Source organism: Chiloscyllium plagiosum, chromosome 34 (genome assembly GCF_004010195.1).
Source record: "Chiloscyllium plagiosum isolate BGI_BamShark_2017 chromosome 34, ASM401019v2, whole genome shotgun sequence".
Classification (NCBI taxonomy): domain Eukaryota; kingdom Metazoa; phylum Chordata; class Chondrichthyes; order Orectolobiformes; family Hemiscylliidae; genus Chiloscyllium; species Chiloscyllium plagiosum.
This window is the reverse complement of record NC_057743.1, coordinates 38,621,801-38,642,942: the sequence shown is the minus strand read 5'-3', so window position 1 is coordinate 38,642,942 and position 21,142 is coordinate 38,621,801. Positions and strand designations below refer to the sequence as shown.

Below are 21,142 nucleotides of genomic sequence, written 5' to 3'. Positions count from 1 at the left end.
ACTTCGGATTCCAGCATCTGCAGTTTCTTTATCTCATTCATGACTGATCTGATGTTCCTCGACTTCACTTTTCTACCTAATCTGCATATTTCACCATTCGCTCCCTCTCCCACTCGGTCTGATATTTTGTTCTTCTATGAAACACTTGGGGATGCTTCTTTGCATTTGAGGCTCTGTATAAACACAGTTTGTGTTGTGTTGGCGCAATCATTACCTGGAAGTCACATGGGGACCTGACTCTGACCTCAAATTTGCTGGACTGGCGCTGGTTTAATTCACCATTTTGAAATTGAAATGATGTCATAAAATCTTGACATCACAGGAGTGAACTCTCTCACCAGTCTGAACTAAAAAAGTTGCCAGTTTGTTCAATGTTAGAAATGATGGATAGCAGTGAGTGAACATGGAGCAGTAATCTAACCTTAGAACTTGTAAAATGAGAATCTACTTTGTGACACCATCTAAGCCCCTTTGAGTGAACTAGACATGTAATCTATTTTCAGGTATCTGTTATTGTCTGTATAACCTATAGCAGTTGGCTATTATCTCACAGTAGTTATGTGATTGATATCATGAACTTTCTTGCATCATGAAAGTTTATAATGTGCATTCATCAATGTCATTTCACAAGGATTTGAGGCAGCTGTGAATGTCAGAATGTCACTATGAATTTACAACTACCATTAAATACATCAAAACTGTATGTATTATGATATATAAAATACATTACTGGGAGGGATTTAAAGGCAGTGAAAATATCTTGGGGGATCATATTGCTGTATAAATGGATGCTTAGTTGTGGGTTTAAGATGCAGTGTGCTCAGAGACTGATGTCCCCTTGCAGAGAATCAGGAGTGAGGGAGGTTGGGAAACAGGTTCACAGATCTTTGTTTTGGAATGAAAGGGAAGGAAATTTCTACCAAAGATTGTGCATTTTTTAACCCCTTCCGGGGCTCTGGGTGCTCAGGTTTTGAGTATATTCTAGACGGATCAATAGATTTTTGGAAGCTGAGACAATTAAGAGACACAGGAAGTATCAGCCATTTTGTTTTATTCATTTCCAGGATGTGGGCATCCCTGGCTAGGCCAACATTATTGTCGGGGGCAAGTAAGAGTCAACTACATTGCTGTGGGTGCATAGGCCCACTGGGTAAGAATAGCTGATTCCCAACCCTGAAGGACAGTAGTGAACCAGATGGGCTTTTCAAACAATCGATAATGGTTTTGTGGTCATCATTTGATTCTTAATTCCAAACTTAAAAAAAAACATGAATTCAAATTCCATTATCTGCCGTAACAGGATTCAAACCCAGGTCCCCAGCATTTTACCTGGGTGTCTGGATTAATAGTTTTGTGGTAGTACCATTCTGTCCTTAAAGGAGCACAGCAGGTTCGAGGACAGATGGGCCTCATCCAGCTGTGACTTTTTATCTATGTTTGTTGTATATCTTGAACTGGGTGTTTTCTCTGATTGATTACATTTGAGGCTGTAGCTCACAGCAAAAGCTAATGAATAAGGAACTATCCTGGTAGACTGGATAAGTCAAGCCTGAAAAGAAATCCCAATTCCCAAAGCTTAGTCTGTGATGGATAGTGCTAGTGCACACATGAGACTATCCTCATGACGTGACCAATGTCTCAAGCATGTATGTGGTTTTAGGACATTGTTCTCTGGCTTGTGGAGATAGGTTTCCAAGCTAAGAATTTGGCGTTCAGCTGACTCTGATGGAACAGGCCCCACCACTGATTCAAGTGTAAGACTTGTCCCTTGGCTTTGTATTTTTAGCATTTGCAATTTCAGCTCTAACCATGGTTTTTACACTCTTCAGCGATCCCTGTCTGGCAACCGATTGTAAATATGCCAACAAGTTCCATTTTCACTGTCTGTTCGGAAACTGCAAGTACGTGTGCAAAACATCAGGGAAGGCTGAATCTCATTGTCTCGATCACATCAATCCCAACAACAACCTCATCAATGTGCGTGACCAGTTCTCCTACTACTCTCTACAGTGCCTCTGTCCGAATCAGGTATGCTAGCAGTAAAATGACCTCTTCATTATCAATTGTGCAGGACCCACTAGATGGTAAGACCAGCTCACAGCAACCTTTGGACAGGGATCTCCTCACTTGCACTATCTAGAGGTAACACAGGATTACAGAACATGACACATTCCAGACCAAAACTTTTTGCATTCTCAATTATTGGTGACTCAATAAAATATTCTAACCTCTAGATAAAATTTATATTCTAATAGCTCTATTGGTTTAATTACTTTTCTTTTATCTGTTTCTCAGATATTAGTATTGCTGGCTAATCCATCCTTTTTGTTTTAAATTCATTCATGAGATGTGGGTATTGCTGGCTGGGTCAGTGCTTGTTGCCTGTCCCTAGTTGCCCCTTGAGAAGGCGATGATGAGCTGTCTTCTTGAACTGCTGCAGTGTGTCCGCTGTGGGTAGGTCCACAATGCCCAGAGGGAGGGAATTCTGGGATTTTGGTCCAACGATTCTGAAGGAACAGCAATCTATTTCCAAGGCAGGACGGTAAGTGGCTTGGAGGGGAACTTGCAGGTGGCAGTGTTCCCATGTATCTGCTGCCCTTGTCCTTCTAGATGGAAGTGTCTTAGGTTTGGAAGGAGCCTTGGTGAGTTGTTGCAACACATCCTGTAGATGGTACACACTGCTGTTATTGAGGGTCAGCGATGGAAGGAATGAGTGTTGAAGGTGGTGGTTGGGCTACCAGTGGGCAGACTGTTTTCTCCTGGGCGGTTTCAAGCTTCTTGAGTGTCGTTGAGGCAAATGGCAAGTATTCGACAGACAAATGGGAATAGATTTAAAGTTGGGCAAGGAGAAAGTTTTAAGATAACAGCCCAAACTGCACTTGAAAAAGCAGCAGGGTCTCTCTGACGTGTGACTGATCAGGTTAATTATATTTGTAGAAACAAATCCAGAAGCTGCTGGTGAAATCTATGCTGTTGAGCCCTTTGGCAAACTGGTAGTGTTCCCTACCTGTGATATCAGAGTCCAGGGTTCAAGTCCCACCTGCCCCTGGAGGTGTGCAATAACAGTTTGTTTGAGCAGGTTTGGAAAATATGGAACAAAACTGTTTCTATCGTGTAAATTTCCCATAGCAACTTGAAGTTACAGTTGGTGATCTAAGCGTAGTTAACAAATAATTTATAGCAGGTCACAGAAAGTTACTCAGCTTCCAGTGAAAGCTTTGTTTGGTTTTGAACATATTCAAATCCTTATTCAAATTGATGGCACTAAATCCATTGGAAGTCACGGAAAGGAACACAGTTTGTAAATTTCAGGTGAAATCATAACAGATAAAAGTGGCTGGTCATAAATTACTGGATCAGGAGATGAATCTTGGCTCATCTGTTACTTAATTTATCTCCATTTGTATCCCACTCTTTGAAACGATTCCTCAACAACTGTTGCAGCTGTACAGGACATTGGTTAGGCCCCTTTCAGAATGTTGCATGCAATTCTGGTCTGCTTCCTATCGGAGAGATGTTGTGAAACTTGAAAGGGTTCAGAAAAGATTTACAAGGATCTTTACAGGGTTGGAGGATTTGAGTTATAGGGAGAGGCTGAACAGGCTGGGGCTGTTTTCCCTTTAGCGTCGGAGACTGAGGGGTAACCTTACAGAGGTTTATAAAATCATGAAGGGCATGGGTAGGATAAATAGACAAGGTCTTTACCCTGGGGTGGGGGAGTCCAGAACTAGAGGGCATAGGTTTAGGGTGAGAGGGGAAAGATATAAAAGAGACCTAAGGGGCAACTCTTTCACCCAAAGGGTGGTGTGTGTATGGAATGAGCTGCCAGAGGAAGTGGTGGAGGCTGGGACAGTTGCAACATTTAAACGGCATCCAGATGGGTATATGAATAGGAAGGGTTTGGAGGGATATGGGTCGGGTGCTGGCAAGTGAGACTAGATTGGGTTGGGATATCTGGTCGGCATGGACAAGTTGGGCCAAAGGGTCATTTTCTGTGCTGTACACCTCTATGACTCTATAACCTATCTTAAAAATCTGAGTTAGCCCTCACCCTCCAGACGCCCTGACAACCTCCCAATATCCCAGCCATTAACAGGCAGAGTGAGGAGTTGGCGAGAAGCAGGAATTTCACACTTGCTCCTTGCTATTGTCTGGAATATTATTTCCTGGTTTTGCTTCTGAGCAGTTTTGCTCTAATTTTAAGATTGAGTCCCTGTCTGCTGCACTCCAGTCTCCAACCCACCTCAAAGAGAAATGGTTTCTCTCTATCTAGCTTTTAGAAATCTTTTTTTTTGAGTAACCACAAATAAATAAACAATCTTCTAAGCACGAGGGAATGTAGGTATATGTAGCTCTACCTTCGTGTTGATCCACTATCATTGGGCGAAGCTGTGGGAAAGTAGACATGATTTTTTTGAATTACTCAGGGGGTGTGGGCTTCTTTGGTGGGTTACCATGAATTGCCCATTCCTAGGTGCCTTTCAGAAGGTGATGCCTTCTTCAAACATTGCAGTCTTTGTGATTTACATATCCCCCCCCCCCCAGTGCTATTGGGAGGCTATCCAATTCAAGATCAATTGTGATCTAAATGAATGACAGAACAGGCTTGATGGGCCGAATGGCCAACTCCGCTCCTGTTTCTGATGTCAGTGCCTCTTCCAATGTGATCCCATTATAGTGCTCGATAAAGTCCATAACTCAGAGTCAGAGCAGGGGAAGAGAGATACCTAAAAAGCATAAGGTGATGCGCTTTGTGAGAAGGAACGAGAGAAGGGAGTACTCAAAGAATGGCAGGATGTGAGGAAACTCTGAGGAACAGAAATCTTGGGGGTGCTTGTCCACAGAACCCTAAAGGTGGCAGGACAGGTAGTTATCATTTGTGGCATAGATTATAAGTGCAGCGAGGTCATGTTGGAGCCTTACAGAACTTTGGTTCGGACACAAGTGGAGTACTGTGTGCAGTCCTGGTCTCCGTACTATATAGGAAGGATGCAGTTGGACTAGAGGGGATGGTGCAGACAAGATTCACCAAGGCATTGCCTGGGATGGAGCTGTGAAGAGAGGCTGGATAAATTCAGGTTATCCTAAACTGAACTGGGGCAGCCATAATATACAGTGGCTACAAGAGCAGGTCAGAGCTAAGAATCCTGAAGTAACTCACTCACTCCCTGACTCTGTAAAGTCTGTCCACCATCTACAAAGCACAAATCAGGAGTGTGATGGAATTCTCCCCACTTGCCTGGATGGGTGCAGCTCCGACAACACTCAAGACGCGCAACACCATCCAGGGTCGAAAAGGATGGCATTAGAAAAGCACAGCAAGTCAGGCAGTATCCGAGGAGCAGGAGAGTCAACATTTTGGGCATAAGCCCTTCATCAGGATGATGCTTATGCCTGAAACGTTGACTCTCCTGCTCCTCGGATGCTGCCTGACCTGCTGTGCTTTTCCAGCGGCACCCTTTTTGACCCTGACTCTCCAACATCTATAGTCCTTGCTTTCTCCTAGTTGCTGAACACCATCCAGGACAAAGCCTACCCCACATCCATAAGCACCCACTCCCTCTATCACCAACACGCAGTGACAGCAGCATATACAATCTAGAAGATGCAATACATAAATTCACAACAGCTTCTTAGATACCACCTTCCAAACCCATAACCCATACAGTCTAGAAGCACAATGGAAGTGGATACTTGGGAGCACTATCACAACCGGCAAGTTCCCAGTCACCATCCTGACTTTGAAACATATCTCTGTTCCTTCACTGTCACTGGGAATTCTCTCCCTCGAAGCGCTCTGGATGCCCCTACACCAGCTCACCCCCACCTTCTTCATGGTAATCAGGAACAGGAAGTAAATGTTGGCCCGGCCAACGATAAGTAAAAGAAAATTTGAGGTCTGCTCTAATTTTTTAATAACTTTCTGTTCTGTTGCAGCAATGTGAGTTCCGGATGAGGGGACACTACCACTGTTTACGACCATTCTGTAACTTTGTGACTAACATCACCACAAAACTCCCCTGGCACATCAAGAAACATGAGAAAGCAGAACGAAGAGCTGCAAACGGGTTCAAATACTTCACCAAACGAGAAGAATGTAGTAGGCTGGGTAAAAACAGTACTATTAGCAAAAAGAAATGCTTCAAAAGCAAGTTGTATTTCTGTATGACATTTCATATGTTTAAAATATTAAAACTCCTTCACCTTCAGGTAAAGATTGACCCTGAATCACAAGAACAGATATTAGGCAGAGATGATCAAGAGCTTGTTCAAGGAATTGGTTTTAAGGACCATCTTAACAGAGGAGAGTCGTGATGTGGAGGTGCCAGTGTTGGATTGGGGTGGACAGTTAAAAAAACACTCAACACCAAGTTATGGTCCAACAGGTTTATTTGAATTTATTTGAGGGAGCTTGGAGTACTCCACTAGTTACCTCATGAAGGAGCAACTCTCTGAAAGCTTGTACTTCCAAATAAACCTGTTGGACTACAGCCTGGTGTTATGTGGTTTTTAACTTGAAAAGAGGGGAGTGAGATGGGACTCCAGCTGAAAGCACAGCTGCCAGTGGTGCAATGAGAGACATCAGGAAGGCCCAAGAAGCCAGCTTTGAATGAATGCAGAATTTCCAGAGGGCATTTAAGGGAGGAGAAGGTTACGGAGACAGGCAGGAGTGAGGCCAAGCAACTAAATTGAAAAGGATGAGGGGGCATCTAATTGAAACATACAGAATACTGAATGGCCTGGACAGAGTAGATGTTGGGAAGATGTTTCCATTGGTTGGAGAGACTAGGACCCAAGGACACAGCCTTAAAACGGAGATAAGAAGAATACTCTTCAAACAGAGAGTGGTGAATCAATGGAATTATTGCCGCAGAAGGCGGTGGAGGCAGGTCATTGAGTAGCTAGGTTCTTGACAATATCAAGAAAAGGGATCAAGGGTTAGAGGGAGAAAGTGGGAGAATGGGGTTGAGAAACTTATCCATCATGATTGAATGGCAGAGCAGACTCAATGAGCTGAATGGCCTAACCTCTGCTCCTATAACTTAAGAGTCTGATATTAGTCAGTGAGCATAAGGATGGGATGGCAGCAAAAGTTAGGATATGGGCAGCACCCTGAGACACGTATGTAGCTTTTAGTTACAAATAATATGGCAATGAATTTTTCATACTGAAGATATTTTAGTAATAGACCCAGGAGCCAAATCTGGCTGCAACCTCACTTTGCAAGAACCAGCTACATCCCAACTCAATGGGAGTAAATTATGGGACACTGTGGCTTGGAGGACGGCAGGGGGTGAGGCACACAGAGGTTTCTGCCATATCTGTGAGAGGAGGGATGCTACAGAGCCCCTGGGAGTGGAGCAGTCAACATGAGCATCAAAGGTCAAGAGTACGAGACAAACAGACAAAACCTCCCCCTCACCTCCATCCAAAGCCCCAAAGGATCCTTTCACACCCAGCAGAGATTTTCCTGCATGTCCACCCACGTCAGCTACTGTGTTTGATGCTTTTGATGTGGTCTCCTCTACATTGGGGGGCAGGATACCAAATTGTGGAACGTTTCAGAGGACATCTCTCAGACACAAACAACCCACCGCCCTGTGGCCAACCACTTCTGTTCCCCCTCCCACTCCCCTAAGGACATGCAAGACCTGGGCCTCCTCCACCATCAAATCCAAACCACCCAACGTCTGGAGGAAGAGCATCTCATCTTCCACTTTGGGACCCTTCGACCACACGGCATCAATATCAGCTTCACTAATTTCCAAATCTCCCCTCTCCCCACCACATCCCAGATCCAACCCTCCAACTCAGCACTGCCCTCTTGACCTGACCTACCTGTCCATCTTCTTTCCCAACATCCACCCCACCCTCCCCACTGACCTATCACAATCACCCCCACCTGCATCTACCAATTGTCTTCCCAGCTACCTTCCCTCCCCCCCACACCCACCCTCACATTTACTTCTCAGCCCCTTCCCATTCCACATTCCTGATGAAGGGCTTATGCCCGAAACATCAACTCTCCTTCTCCTTGAATATTGCCTGACCTGCTGTGTTTTCCAGTGCCACACTTTACGAATCAGACAACAGCAGACAACCTGGGTCACTGGACAAGTGCATCAAATACTGAATGGACCTGAAAATGTGGGTTTCCATGTAATCCAGCCCTGAAGGAGCTAAACTGTATCCCTGATGACTAAAGGAACCTGAGGCCTATATTCAGACCTGAATCAGATGACTAAGGTAAATAAGTCCTCAGGATCTGATGGGATCCATCCAGGATACTGAGGAAGGCCAGGACGGAGATTGCTAGAAACTTGACAGAGATCTTTGTAATCTACTTAGCCATCAGCAGGGTCCCAGAAGACTGGAGAATAGCAAATGTTGTTCCTTTGGACAACAGGGACAATCCAGGTAATTGGAGGCCAGTGAGCGTACATCAGTGGTGAGGAAATTATTGGAGAAGATTCTTAGGGACAGGATTTACTCAAATTTAGAAAAGCGTGGACTTAGTTGGGATAGTTAGCATGGCTTTGTGTGGGGGAGTTCTTGTCTCACAAATTTTATTGTGTTTTTTAAGGAAGTGACAAAGATGATTGATGAGGATAGGATAGTGGATGTTGTCTATGTCGATTTTACTGAGGCATTTAACAAGGCTCCTCATGATAGGCTGGTCCAATATATTAAGTCAGATGGTAAATTGGATGCAAAATTAGCTTGATCCTATAGGACAGAGAAGTTGTGGAGGGGAGTTTTTCTGACTGAAGGTCTATGACAGTGATGTTCCTCAAGGATCAGTGCTCGGACCCCTGTCATTTGTAATATGAAAGTGTAGGTGGTCTGATTTGTAAGTTTGCAGATGACATGAAAATTGTTGGAGTTGTGGACATCTGCATGGAACGTACTGCTGGGGAAGGTGATAGAAACAGATATGATATAAATGTTTAAAAGGCAGTTAGTCAGACTCATGAAAAAGCAGGGAATAGAAGGATATGGACAATCTGTAGGCAGATGGGATTAGTTTAGAATGGCATTGTGGTTGGCGCAGACATGGGAGTCGAAGGACCTGTTCCTAGGCAGTACTATTCTAGGTTCTATGACTAAAGGAACCTTAGGCCCATGCCTGAGCTATGTCCCTGATGACTGATTAAGAACTAATGTTTAGTCGTGGAGCTAACCTGTATCCCTGATGATTGAATTAAGAAGCCTGAGGCCTAAGCCCAGGTCTGAGGTATGAAACTTGTGACTGAATTAAGAAGCCTGAGGCCTAGGCCCTCTTGACCGAGGTGAGATCAGGCTGCTTCCTCACTTCCAGGATAGCGATTGCTGATTGGAAGTACTCCTGGAAGGTTATCACAAATGTAATCTCTAACCTTTCTGCCCAAATAAGCAACCCATTGCTTAAACCTTTGTAACCAATACATTATTAATGCTTTGAATAAATTGAAAGAACAATGCACTTTTTTTTAATGGTCCCTTATGATTTCATCCTATTCTGGACCTTTCTTGTAACAATGCTTGTGAGATTTATCTATAATCCTGGAATTCAAGGCCAATCTTGGACAAAGCCAGGCTGGAGGAGAGGAGCAGAGCAAATGGGTGGTGGTTCTGGTGGTGGGGAGGAAATTAAACTTAATTTCATTAATTTTTGCAAGGGGAGGGATAGGAATATAGAAATATCCTTGCAACTCATTTTCCTTTCCCAGAAGAACATCACACCAGTAAAAAGCAGAATGTCTCATAGCCTTAAGCAGCTAGTATTGATTCAATCACTCTTTCTCTACCACCTCAAATACTTCATATGGGTTTTTGGTACATTTATGAATGTGCCTGTGCTAAAATCAGTACCTTATTAATTAGAGCCAAGGCTGATTACAAACATGACGGCTGATTCACCACTTGATTGAAAAACAGAAGCTGACAGAAAATACAAGTGCGAAACAATACACAAAGCTTAATTCTCTGTTGAGGACAAAATCTGCAGCAGCAAGGAACTAGTCAAAGTAGAAAATAACAAACTGGGAGAGAGTGACATGTTGCCAATTATAAAAAAGATTTGGTTTGTATAAGCAAAAAGGGATGTCAGTTTATCTTCCACAGTTCCCCACAGCTTGATCCCATAAACACCAAGGTTTCTGAGGCATGCAGTTCTGCAAGATCTAGGTCATTCTATCGTTGGCAACTGTTATAAACAGACCCCCTGGTGTTACCTGTGTTATCAGTGCGTAGAGGTCTCCTGTTCCACAGTTACTTTTATTTACTGGTCTTTGTTTCAATGTACTGGGGACATTAAAAAAAGCAACATGATGACACATCATTGTTCCATAGACTGGTTTCCATGGCGATAGGTGAACCAATACCTTCCCATCCTGACACTGTTTCTACTCTTGAGGTATTATTGTTGTATTATTCATTCTTTTTCCTTTCCCCCCTTCTTTTTCTCTCCTGCCGACAGGTTGTAAGTACAATCAGGTGAACAGCCACTTCCACTGCATCCGTGAGGGCTGCCATTTCTCCTTCCTGCTCAAGCATCAGATGACATCACATTCCCGCAAGCATATGAGAAGAATGCTGGGTAAAAACTTTGACAAGATTCCCAATCAGGTAACTCTTGTCTTTGGTTTAAACCAAATCAATTAATCAGCGCCAGTCTCATCCCTACATAGGAGAGGGGACAAGCCAGTAAACAAACCAGTAATGAATGCTAAGTCATGAATGTGCTAGTCTACCTGGACCTTCATTTTGAATTATAAATATATCTTATTTGCCATGTTTTACTGTTCTTTTTTCCTTCTGGGAAAGCAGTCCACTTGACTGGCACCACATCCATGATCCTCCTCACACACTACGATGTGTACTGTCTTAAAGATACACTGCAGTAATTCACCAAGGCTCCTTTGACCTGCCAAACCTGCAAACTCCACCATCTGGAAGGACATGGGTAGCAGATACATGGGAACACCACCTCCCACAAGTTGCCCTCCAAGTCACTCACCGTCCTGACTTGGAAATATTTCACTGCTCCTTCACTGGTTGAAATCCTGGAATTCTCCCAGATGTACCCAACCACAAGGACTGCAGTGGTTTGAGAAGGTAGCTCCCCACCACCTTTTGCAGGACAGTTAGGGATAAGACAATAAGTACAGAAGTAGCCTAGAACACCTGTGAACAAATAAAGACACATTAGAATCTTTCTCTGGCGCATTCAAAATTCCAAAGCTGAGAATTAAAGTCAAAGAGGTTTCACAGCACAGAAAGAGATCCATTGTGTCCATACCAATTAACAAATCTCTAATACTGTTTTTCCAGCACCTGGCCTGAAGCTTTGGATATTATGGTATTTCAAGTGTTCATCTAAAGACTTGCAGGCAGTGAGTTCCAGATACCCACCACCCTCTGGGTGAAAACATTCTTCCTTAAATCCCCTCTCAACCTCTTACCACATACCTTAAGTCACTGTCCCCTGGTGAATGCCCCCCCCCCAATGAAGAGGAAACATTTCCTCCTTTCTGACCTGCCTGTGCTTCTAATAACTTTGTACACCTCAATCATGACCGCCTCAGCCTTCTCATCTTTCTTCATAGTTGAATTGTTCCAGTTCAGGCAGTGCTCTAGGCCACTCTGTCTAGTGCAGTCACATTCTTGCTATAGTCTGACACTCAGAACTGCACACAGTACTCCAGCTGTGGCCTCACTAAAGTTATATACAGCTCCCTCACAACTTCTGTACTCTTGTAATCGATGCCTTGCTTAATAAAGGCAGGTATGCCACCTTAGCCACCTTATCCATCTATCCCAAACATGCTATGCATGTCAGGCATTTTAACCCAGTGTCAGCATCAAGTAGTCTAAGGCCTTGGTGTGGAGTCTAGAATAAAGCCCCCATCAACCAGTACCAACATCCCATCCCACCTCAGCTCAATGTCTCTGACATTTTACGCACAATTTCAAAAGTCAATGGGAATATTTTTAAATACTTCTCACCACCACCAGCTGTTTTCACTCCAGACACACATTGATTGAAAGCTGTTAGTTCTTAATCTCACAGTTTGTGAAGCCTCTAAACTCAGAGGAAAGTAAATGAAGACTGTTCAAGAGACTCTTGTGGCCCATGCAAGAAATTCACAATTAGGAGATCATTCCAAATGAATTGAGCAGCACCTGGTTCTACTCCGCCCAACTGGATTGGAAACCGAAGGCCTTACACAATCGTTCCTTGTCCAACTGCCACCTAGCCCACACCCCCAGCCTACCACCCTCCAAACACGTGGCTGTTACCCCTCCTCACTGACACTGCATAGGCAGCCACCAGGTCTTCATTGGCAGCCTGGTTTCCAGACCTGGCCATTGTTTCTACTACAGCAACACAGCTCCTTTCACACTGTCGCAGCTCAGAGAGTACTGTACTGATGCACTATCATCCTCCTGAAGATCAGGACTATGTGCTGGTGCTAAGGGGATGTTAGACACTAGTCAATCTGGATCTAAACCAGCCAGTGATACACAAACAGCTTCCTTGACTACTGACTACTCAGTCTTTCAGCTCCTTTCACCGTTACAGATACCCCTTTACATATGACAATGGTTACCATTTAGTTAGTTTTCTTTTTAAATCCCTGATTTTCATTGAATTCAAATGTCATCATCTGCCATGGTGAGATTCAAGCTCCAGCGCATTAACCTGGAGCAACCGCAAGAAATGCAAAACTTGCGTCCACACCTCCCCCCCTCACTTCCCTCCAATGCCCCAAGGGATACTTCCATATCCACCACAAATTCACCTGCATCTCCACACACATCATTTATTGCATCCGCTGCACCCAATGTGGCCTCCTCTATATTGGGGAGACAGGCCGCCTACTTGCGGAACGTTTCAGAGAACACCTCTGGGACACCCGGACCAACCAACCCAACCACCCCGTAGCCCAACACTTTAACTCCCCCTCCCACTCCACCAAGGACATGCAGGTCCTTGGACTCCTCCAACGCCAGACTATAGCAACACGACGGTTGGAGGAAGAGCGCCTCATCTTCCCCCTGGAACGCCTCTCCCCCAAGTCCCTACCTTTTATCTTAGCCTGCTGGACACACTTTCCTCATTCCTGAAGAAGGCCTTATGCCCGAAACGTCGATTCTCCTGTTCCTTAGATGCTGCCTGACCTGCTGCGCTTTTCCAGCAACACATTTTCAGCTCTAATCTCCAGCATCTGCAGTCCTCACTTTCTCCTCCGCACTGGATTACTAGTCCAGTGACTGACATTATCATAACCCCACAGCCTCTTACTCGCTATATATGTATGCTCAAGCAATTAGTGGCCATTACCTGTTTATCCTTAACCACAGACAAAGGCATTAACAAATTTATCCAGACATAAACAACTGGAGATAATTGTGGAGTCGACATTACACTGGAGGCTCAGGTTCAGTTCGGCCTGTCAGAACAAAACCATCACCTCTGCAGCTTAAGACAGAGTACTTCACTGACATAAAAAAAAGCCTACAGATTACGGGAACCCTGATAATACATTCAAACAGAACCAAGGAAATATGACCAGGAAATATTGATGATAATTTGTGAGAAAGTAAATATTAGGAAGAATAATTTTTTTTTCACAGAAATGGTGATTGAGCAGCCATACCAACAGCTGTGTTCCACATTGAATGTGCAAGACCATAAGACATAGGGTGCAGAAGTAGTCCATTCATCCCATCGAGTCGACTCTACCATTCGATGAGATCAGGGCTGATCTGAAAATCTCCAACTCCTCTTCCCTGCCTTTACCCCATTATCCGTACTGAGGAAAAATCTATCGATCTCAGCCTAGAATGTGGTTAACGATCCAGCCTTTGTGTCCAAATGATGAGACTGGGTCATATGGTTGCTACAATGGGAGAGTTAGAACATGAGCAGTGATCTTTGGGAAGGCAGGGATTTCCTCAGAGCTGGGTTCCCACTCCATGCACACCAGGGGAGGAGTAGCTCCTAAGAGGCTGCCTTGCTCTCCTGGCTCGTTCATCCAGTTGACTTTTCTTTGACTACAGTTTTGTTTGTTGTCAGGGTCCCAGGTGTGACGATGCATTGGGAAATGTGGCTGCTGCTACTGGCTCTTCTGCAATGAGCTCGACACCCAACATGATGGACACTGAAACAGACGAGTATATGGACTACCCAGCGGGTACAAGCCCTGCGGGTCTCTCCTCGGAGTCTTCAGTGCCAGACCGAAGCGGCACGAGTACGCCCATCGGAAATGAAAGCAGTGCAACTGGTGAGGCATCTGCTACATGTGTCCCTCTCTGATAGAATACTGAAGTTAACAAGCTCTATAGCGTTCTCACCTGAGGGGATTCTTAATCAAAATATCAGCAGCTTCCAGAGGCTTTTGTGGTGCAATGGTAGTGCCCCCACCTCTGAGTCAGTAGATTTGGGTTCAATACCCATGTGCTCTAGCAGTGTGTCGTAATATCACTGCAACAGGTTGATTAGACACTATCTTAAAGAGTGTCATGCTACAGTGGCAATGTCCCGACCTCTGGGGCAGGAAGCCCTGAGTTTAAAATTCATCTGATTAGATTACCTAGAATATAGGAGCAGACCCTTCAGCGCAACAGGTTCATGCTGACCCTCCAAACTGTAACCCACCCAGACCCTATATTTACCCCTGACAAATGCCCCTAACACTATGGGCAATTTAGCACGGCCAATTCATCTTTGGATTGTGGGAGGAAACCAGAGCACCCGGAGGAAACCTGCCCAGGCGATGTGCAAGCTCCACACAGACAGTTGCCTGAGGTGGGAATTGAACCCAAGGTCACTGTGAGGCAGTAGTGCTAGCAACTGAGCCACCCTCAGAGCTGTGTCATAATATCTCTGAACAGGTTGATAAATAACTAAGTATCTCTGAGCAGGTTCCTAGAAGGACAGTGCAGCTTTGAAAGTAGTAAACTGGGAGTAAATTAGACAGACAGATCTATAAATAGAATACAGTGACATCACTCATCGGGTTAGACAGTGTTGGAGGAAAGAGGAAACTTTTTAACCGTGAAGAGAATGGTGATTGAATCAAAGTTTCAGATCTGTGACTGCAGACGGCAAAGGACTTAGACCATCTAACCAATCCCGAGGCAAGGAAAGGGGTGGAAATAGTAACAGCAAAGGTTGGTGGAAGGCAGGAGAGACCACGTGCCGTTCAAATAAGCGGGAGCTGTCGTAATGATCTGAAATGGTGGAACTCAGTGTTGGATGTGATGTGCCTCAAGTTAAACAGACAAACAGGTGAATGTACGGTGGCCTGTGCTGCTTAGAACTGGGGGGGGGGGGACACTTGAAGCACAGGACCCTCTGGTTGCCCAAAACCAACTGATACCAGAAGCTGAGTAATAACATCGAACACCTGGATGCTCAGGAATGAGGTGAGTGGGTGTATTTTGGCCAGGGTCATGTTTCCTTTGGGGTGATGAGTCTGTCCAGCATATCTATGCAAGAGAGAGAGGCTGTACTGGTCATTGGATACTGTGTTGTAATACATGACCTTCCCCAAACCATTTATAGGTGGAACATGCACACAAACCACATCAGCTGTATATCTTGCATCGTTCTTTACTGTTATTGGTTTAACTTGACAGTTTTTAACTGCATCTCCATTTTCATCTTTTTTTTCACTGTGGTGCTTGGCTGTGATTTCATTTCAGTTTTGTTTTTTGTTTCTCTCCTTCTGCTTTTCTGAATATTTCTTTAGGCTGTCCAGTCGCTACTGCTGCTGATGCTGTCCACACTGCACCATCTCCATCCTTCCCCCCAGCCCTGCTCACATCTCCTGCTCCCCCTCCTTCACTGTCATTTCTCCTCCCTCCATCCTGTCTCTCTCTACTCAGCACGAATCTGGGGACCACCAGGAATGTTGTCATACCGACCAGCACGCCCGGTTTCAGCCCGATCATTGCTGCTCCCAGCCCGATTAAAAGTGATGTCCCAATAGTACAGGACGCTGCAGGTATTCGAAACGAGGTTTACTCACTTAACAGAAAAAATAACTGCAGGGGCCCGTTCGCTGTTCATGGTGAAATGTAATGGAAATTTCTTTTTAATCATTGCTTCCAGGCTATAAATTAACCAGTGAGTGGCCTCTCCCTATTTGGGAGAGTGAGAGGTCTTTGGTTGTAAAAGGCCTATAAGGGTTAATACACTTCTCTGTCAGCCCAGTCTGTTATAGAGTAGTGCTAGCATCGCTAGGCTAGTAATGCAACACCCTGACTTAGTGTTCTGGGGATGAGGGTTGGAATCCCTCCATGGCAGATGGTGAAATTGAATTAAAATGGGGTGACCATGTAACTACTGTCAATTGTCATAAAACGCTGTCTGGTTCACCAGTGTCTTTAGGGAAGGAAATCTGTTGGCATATATGTGACTTCAGACACACAGAAAGGTGGTTGACTCTTAACTATCCTCTGAAATGGCCCTAGCGGGACACTCAGTTCCTTAGGAATGGCCAATAAAATGCTGGCTCTAATAGCGATGCTCACATCCCATGAACAATTTCAAAACATCGACTGGAATCCCTGATATAACAGAGCCACAAATGAAATGTGTTCAGTTTCACAATATATTGAAAAAGGTTTAGGACATAATTGAATCTAAATCTCTGCTCCAATGCCCTAAAGGTTTATGGTTAAATTTTCAGGGGCAGGTTTTACCCTGAGAATGTGACCAGTTATGGTCAGATCAGTTGTCCTGTTGAAAACACCAAGTCTGTTAACTCAAATAAGAATAAGAATTAACACTGGAGAAACTGAGCAGGCAGCATCTGTGGAGAGATAAGAGTTAATGTTTCAGATCCAGTGACCTCTCTTCAGTATGCAGATACTGCTGACCTACTGAGTTCCTCTCACTTTCTTTGTTTTTACCCTTGGCATCCATAATATTCTGTAAATCTATCAACATTTTTTATTCATTCATGGATGTGTCACTTGCTGGACCAGCATTTATTGCCCATTCCCCTTGTAACCGCACAGAATGTGGTGGTGAGTAACTTGCATGAACTACTGCAGTCCTTGAGGTGTAGGAACACGCACAGTGCTGTTAGGGAGGGAGTTCTAGAGATTACTTGGAGACCAAAAAAGATGTTGCAGCATCTTAATAATTACCTGTTGGTCATTGTCATCAAACAATTATTGCAGTAACTGTAACCGAATTGTATGGATCTTTTAGTACCCATTGTCCCATTAGGGGTCACCATTTAAAAATAAAAGAGTTAACTCTTAAGATGGAGAAGATGAGAGTTTTATTCACGCGGGGGCCCTGAATCTTTTAGAACATAGAAGAGTACAGGCCCTTTGGCCCTCAATGTTGTGCTGATCTTTTAGCCTACATTACCCTTCATTGTACTATCTTCAATGTGCCTATCCAAGAGTCACTTAAATTCTTCTGACCTCTCTTCCTTGAAACACAGTGGAAGCAGAGTCTTTAGAAAGCTGAGCCAGATAGAGTTTTGATAAGCATGGGGAGGGGGCAGAGTGGAGGTGGAATAACATCCCATGGTGGGCAGGAGTGTGGAGTATGGCGATCAACTGTGAGCTTTCTGAATGGTGAAGGAGGTTCGAGGAGCCGGGTGGGCTTACTCCTGCTCCCAATGTGTGTGTATTCACATCCCCTGTTTGCACTATACAAGAGGAAGGAGTAGACACCAGTCCATGCGGCATGGGGTTTGTGGTTTGAAGAGGGAGAATGAAAACTTGTTGGCAAGTTATTTTGAGAAGGCTTTGAAACGTGGTGATGAGGCAAAAGAGAGTGAATGGACGGAATTGAAGAGGAAAGTCTAGAGATAAAGAGCTGTCAGTTCCTCCATTGGAAGATCCAGCAATGGATAGAGTTATAGAGATGTACAGCACGGAAATAGACCCTTTGGTCCAACTCATCCACGCCGACCAGATATCCTAAATTAATCTAGTCCCATTTGCCAGCACTTGGCCCAAATCCCTCGAAACCCTTCCTATTCATGAACCCATCCAGATGCCTTTTAAATGTTAAACTTTTGGGGTTAATTAGAGTCTAAAGGTTGACGGGCTATGGTCCATCCAGAGAAAAGTTGGGAAATGCTGAAAATAGTCAGTATTCCTCAGGAATGTGTGTCGTATCAGCTTCAAATCTCAATATTTTCAGTTTGTAAATAACACTTCAGGATTGAGGTTTAAGGTTTCTATCTATTGATGGGATTTGACATTACTGAGCTGTGTGACCCAGTCACATTTTGGAATTGTTTCAGATGTCGCAGGATCCATTAGTTGAGGGACATTTCTAGAGCTTCTGCCCCAGTTTAACCCTTGCACTTCCATTTCCTTTGGCTGCTTACCAAAAAAAAACAATTATTCCTCAATCATTGACAATCATTATGTATGCACATAAATATAACACCTTTAATGGAGTAAAACATCCCAGTCATCTTCACAGGAAAACTATCAGACCATATTTGACATTGGACCACATAAGGAATTTCAAGGGAAGGTGACCCAAAGCGTGGTCAAAGTGATCTGTTTAATGGGGCAGTTTAAAGGATGAAATGCAGACAGAGAAACAGACAGGTTCAGTGAGGAAACTCCAACCTTAGAGCTATCACAGCTAAAGCATAGCCACATCACAGTACAGTTTGAAGCAGACATATGGTAGAGACAAGATTTAGAGGAATGCCAATTACTGGAGGAGTTTGTGGAGATGGAAGAGTTTATGGAGTTGGAGAAGGAATGGAAGACAATGATGAGAATTTTAGACATTCCTCAAATTGGGAGCCAATGTAGATGGCAAGCAGAGGTGATGCTGCCTGAATGTGGACCTGTGGAGAATTAATATTATGCCTATTTCTGTCAGAGCTGACACAGGAAATGATGCAGAGGGGACCTGCTCAATCTCCACCATTGACCACATCCAAAGGGTTTTAGCTTGGCACACAGAGGAACATAAGACCATAAGATGTAGGAGGTGAGGTAGGCCATTCAGCCCATCAGTCTGCACCACCATCCATTCAAATCATGCCTGATCTGATTATCCTCAACTCCACTTTCTTGCCTTTTCCCCATAACTGTTACTGAGTAAAAATCTATCTGCCTCAACTTTGAACATATTCGATGGGATAAATTATCTACTTGTGTTTCTGTACTGTATGTATAGATTTCTGTTTCTGTGGAAAGATGGGGAACCTGAGCTCCATTGTCTGGGCTAAACCTTTATCATTGCATTGAATTATTAGACACAGTTACACAGGGGTTGGTTGACAAGCTTCTTAATGAGAAGGAAATGCTAATTGAAACCTTTCACACAATCTGAATTATGTGGGCTATCTCCCACAACAATGTGAGAAATATGGACTAGTCACAACAACAAGACAACATGACAGAAACATCCAAGGCCTGTTTCCATGTTGTATGATTCTATCTCTAAAACGCAAAGTCATTATCACAATCTAGAGCATTCTTCTGATACCCAATATGTTTTTGCTCAGTGTGACATTATTCACCCCTGGGCAAGTACAAATGGAGGAAGACACAAAGGCTCCTTATATGATAGTTGGTGCGGTTGGGTTACAAAGACCAGGTAAGGGGAAAATAATCTGCAAGAGCTGCAATTTGTTAGAGGCAGTATAAAGAATCAGCGAATAGTTCTGCTACATGTCAACAGAATTGTCTTGTCCTTGATCTGGAAAGTCTAGGTATGTGTTGCCAGCTCGAGGTTATCCGCAGAGTGTTAGCTGATGATGTGTGTGCTCTGAGGTGGAACCAATACTGAGGGGCCTCCCCAACTTGCTTTTTCTATTAGATGTCTTTGCCCAGTTTTCTTTAATTGTCCCTGATTCTGCAGGAAGTATGGGTTTTTGATTCTGCCTCACCCAGTCAGGTGAAGTGTTACATCAGGTGCAGATCCTGACTGGATCTCCTTGCTACTCAGGGCCATGTTAGGTCCTGTGCTCATGGAGCTGCAGAGCAAGCACAGTTTGTTTAACCCCCCAGTGCAAGGGCGCAGAAGCGTTGATCTTGGTTTCCAGCCCAATTTGTATATCTAGTAAATCCCCCGACCCACCCTTTGCCCTGCACCCATTTGAAAATTCAGCGAGAGTAGGGTAAGTATTATGATCAGTTGACCTGATGGGATTACATGCACAGAACAAGCGTTCTGGTTCCCATGTATTAGAATGAACCACACTTCAGTCATGGAAAGTTGGGGGCTCTCTGCGTTTAACACACAGCTTAGTAAGAAGATTGTTTTAAACTCATGTCCTTTTACATAACACATGACTCTCCAGTGCAGCCATGAATGTGATATCTTGGAACACATACACAAACAATTAGTTCCTGGCCAGTTAGTTCCTAGCTCTTTCCAGACCAATACAGCAATATAAGTGACACAATGGCAATGACCCACCACTGGGCCAAGAGAACAGGGTTCATTAATTTCCTGGAGGTGTGCCATTAAAAGCCTGAACAGGTTGATGAAAAACATTTAGGAAGTTGTGTAGTGCTGAGGTAGTGACCGTATCTCTTCACCAGGGAATGTCTGGGTACAAGTCCCATTTGCAGCAGTGCTGTGTCAGAATATATCTGAAAGAGAAGTATACCAACATAGATGAGCTGAATTTATTTCTTCTATTAGGGGAAAGTGGGGATTGCAGATGCTGCAAATCAGAGTCGAGAGTGTAGTGCTGGAAAAACACAGCAGGTCAGGCAGTATCCGAGGAGAAGGAGAATTGACCTTTCGGGCATAAGCCCTTCATCTGGAAGGAAGAAGGGCTTCTTCTATTCCTGATGACTTTACAACTGTATCTTTCAACAATTATCCAGTCGTTGAATATACGCAAGACTGAAATTGATAGACTTTTAGGGCTTAAGGGAATGGGAATTGAGTGGGAAGGTGAAGTTATGCTAAAGGATCAGCCATGATCTTGTTGAATGGCAAAGCAGGTTTGAAGGACTGAATGGCCTGCTCCAGCTCTGAATGTGTTCTTATCCTGCGAACACTTAATATCCAGGGTTCTAAGTGAAGCAGATTTACTGAACTAAGCTGGAACACACCAGATGGGCCAAATGGCCTGTTCTTGTGCTGCAGATTCTGTCTAAAGTGCCCTACATCTTTAGTACAGGCAGCAGCAGCAGCAGG

The 21,142-nt window shown here is 44.1% G+C and overlaps 1 protein-coding gene across 9 annotated transcripts in view; it reads left to right on the top strand.

The window, feature by feature from the left end:
• Positions 1 to 21,142, top strand: part of casz1 (castor zinc finger 1) — a 385,070-nt gene that overhangs the window by 348,190 nt on the left and 15,738 nt on the right. For 5 of the 9 annotated variants that reach the window (XM_043676247.1, XM_043676246.1, XM_043676249.1 and 2 more), the window contains 5 exons: positions 1,830 to 2,028; positions 5,938 to 6,148; positions 10,460 to 10,608; positions 14,063 to 14,270; positions 15,741 to 15,995. In XM_043676247.1, coding sequence (XP_043532182.1) covers positions 1,830 to 2,028; positions 5,938 to 6,148; positions 10,460 to 10,608; positions 14,063 to 14,270; positions 15,741 to 15,995 — 1,022 coding nt within the window. The remainder of the gene's footprint in view (positions 1 to 1,829; positions 2,029 to 5,937; positions 6,149 to 10,459; positions 10,609 to 14,062; positions 14,271 to 15,740; positions 15,996 to 21,142) is intronic. The other 4 variants (XM_043676248.1, XM_043676245.1, XM_043676251.1 and 1 more) reach the window with 3 other exon arrangements.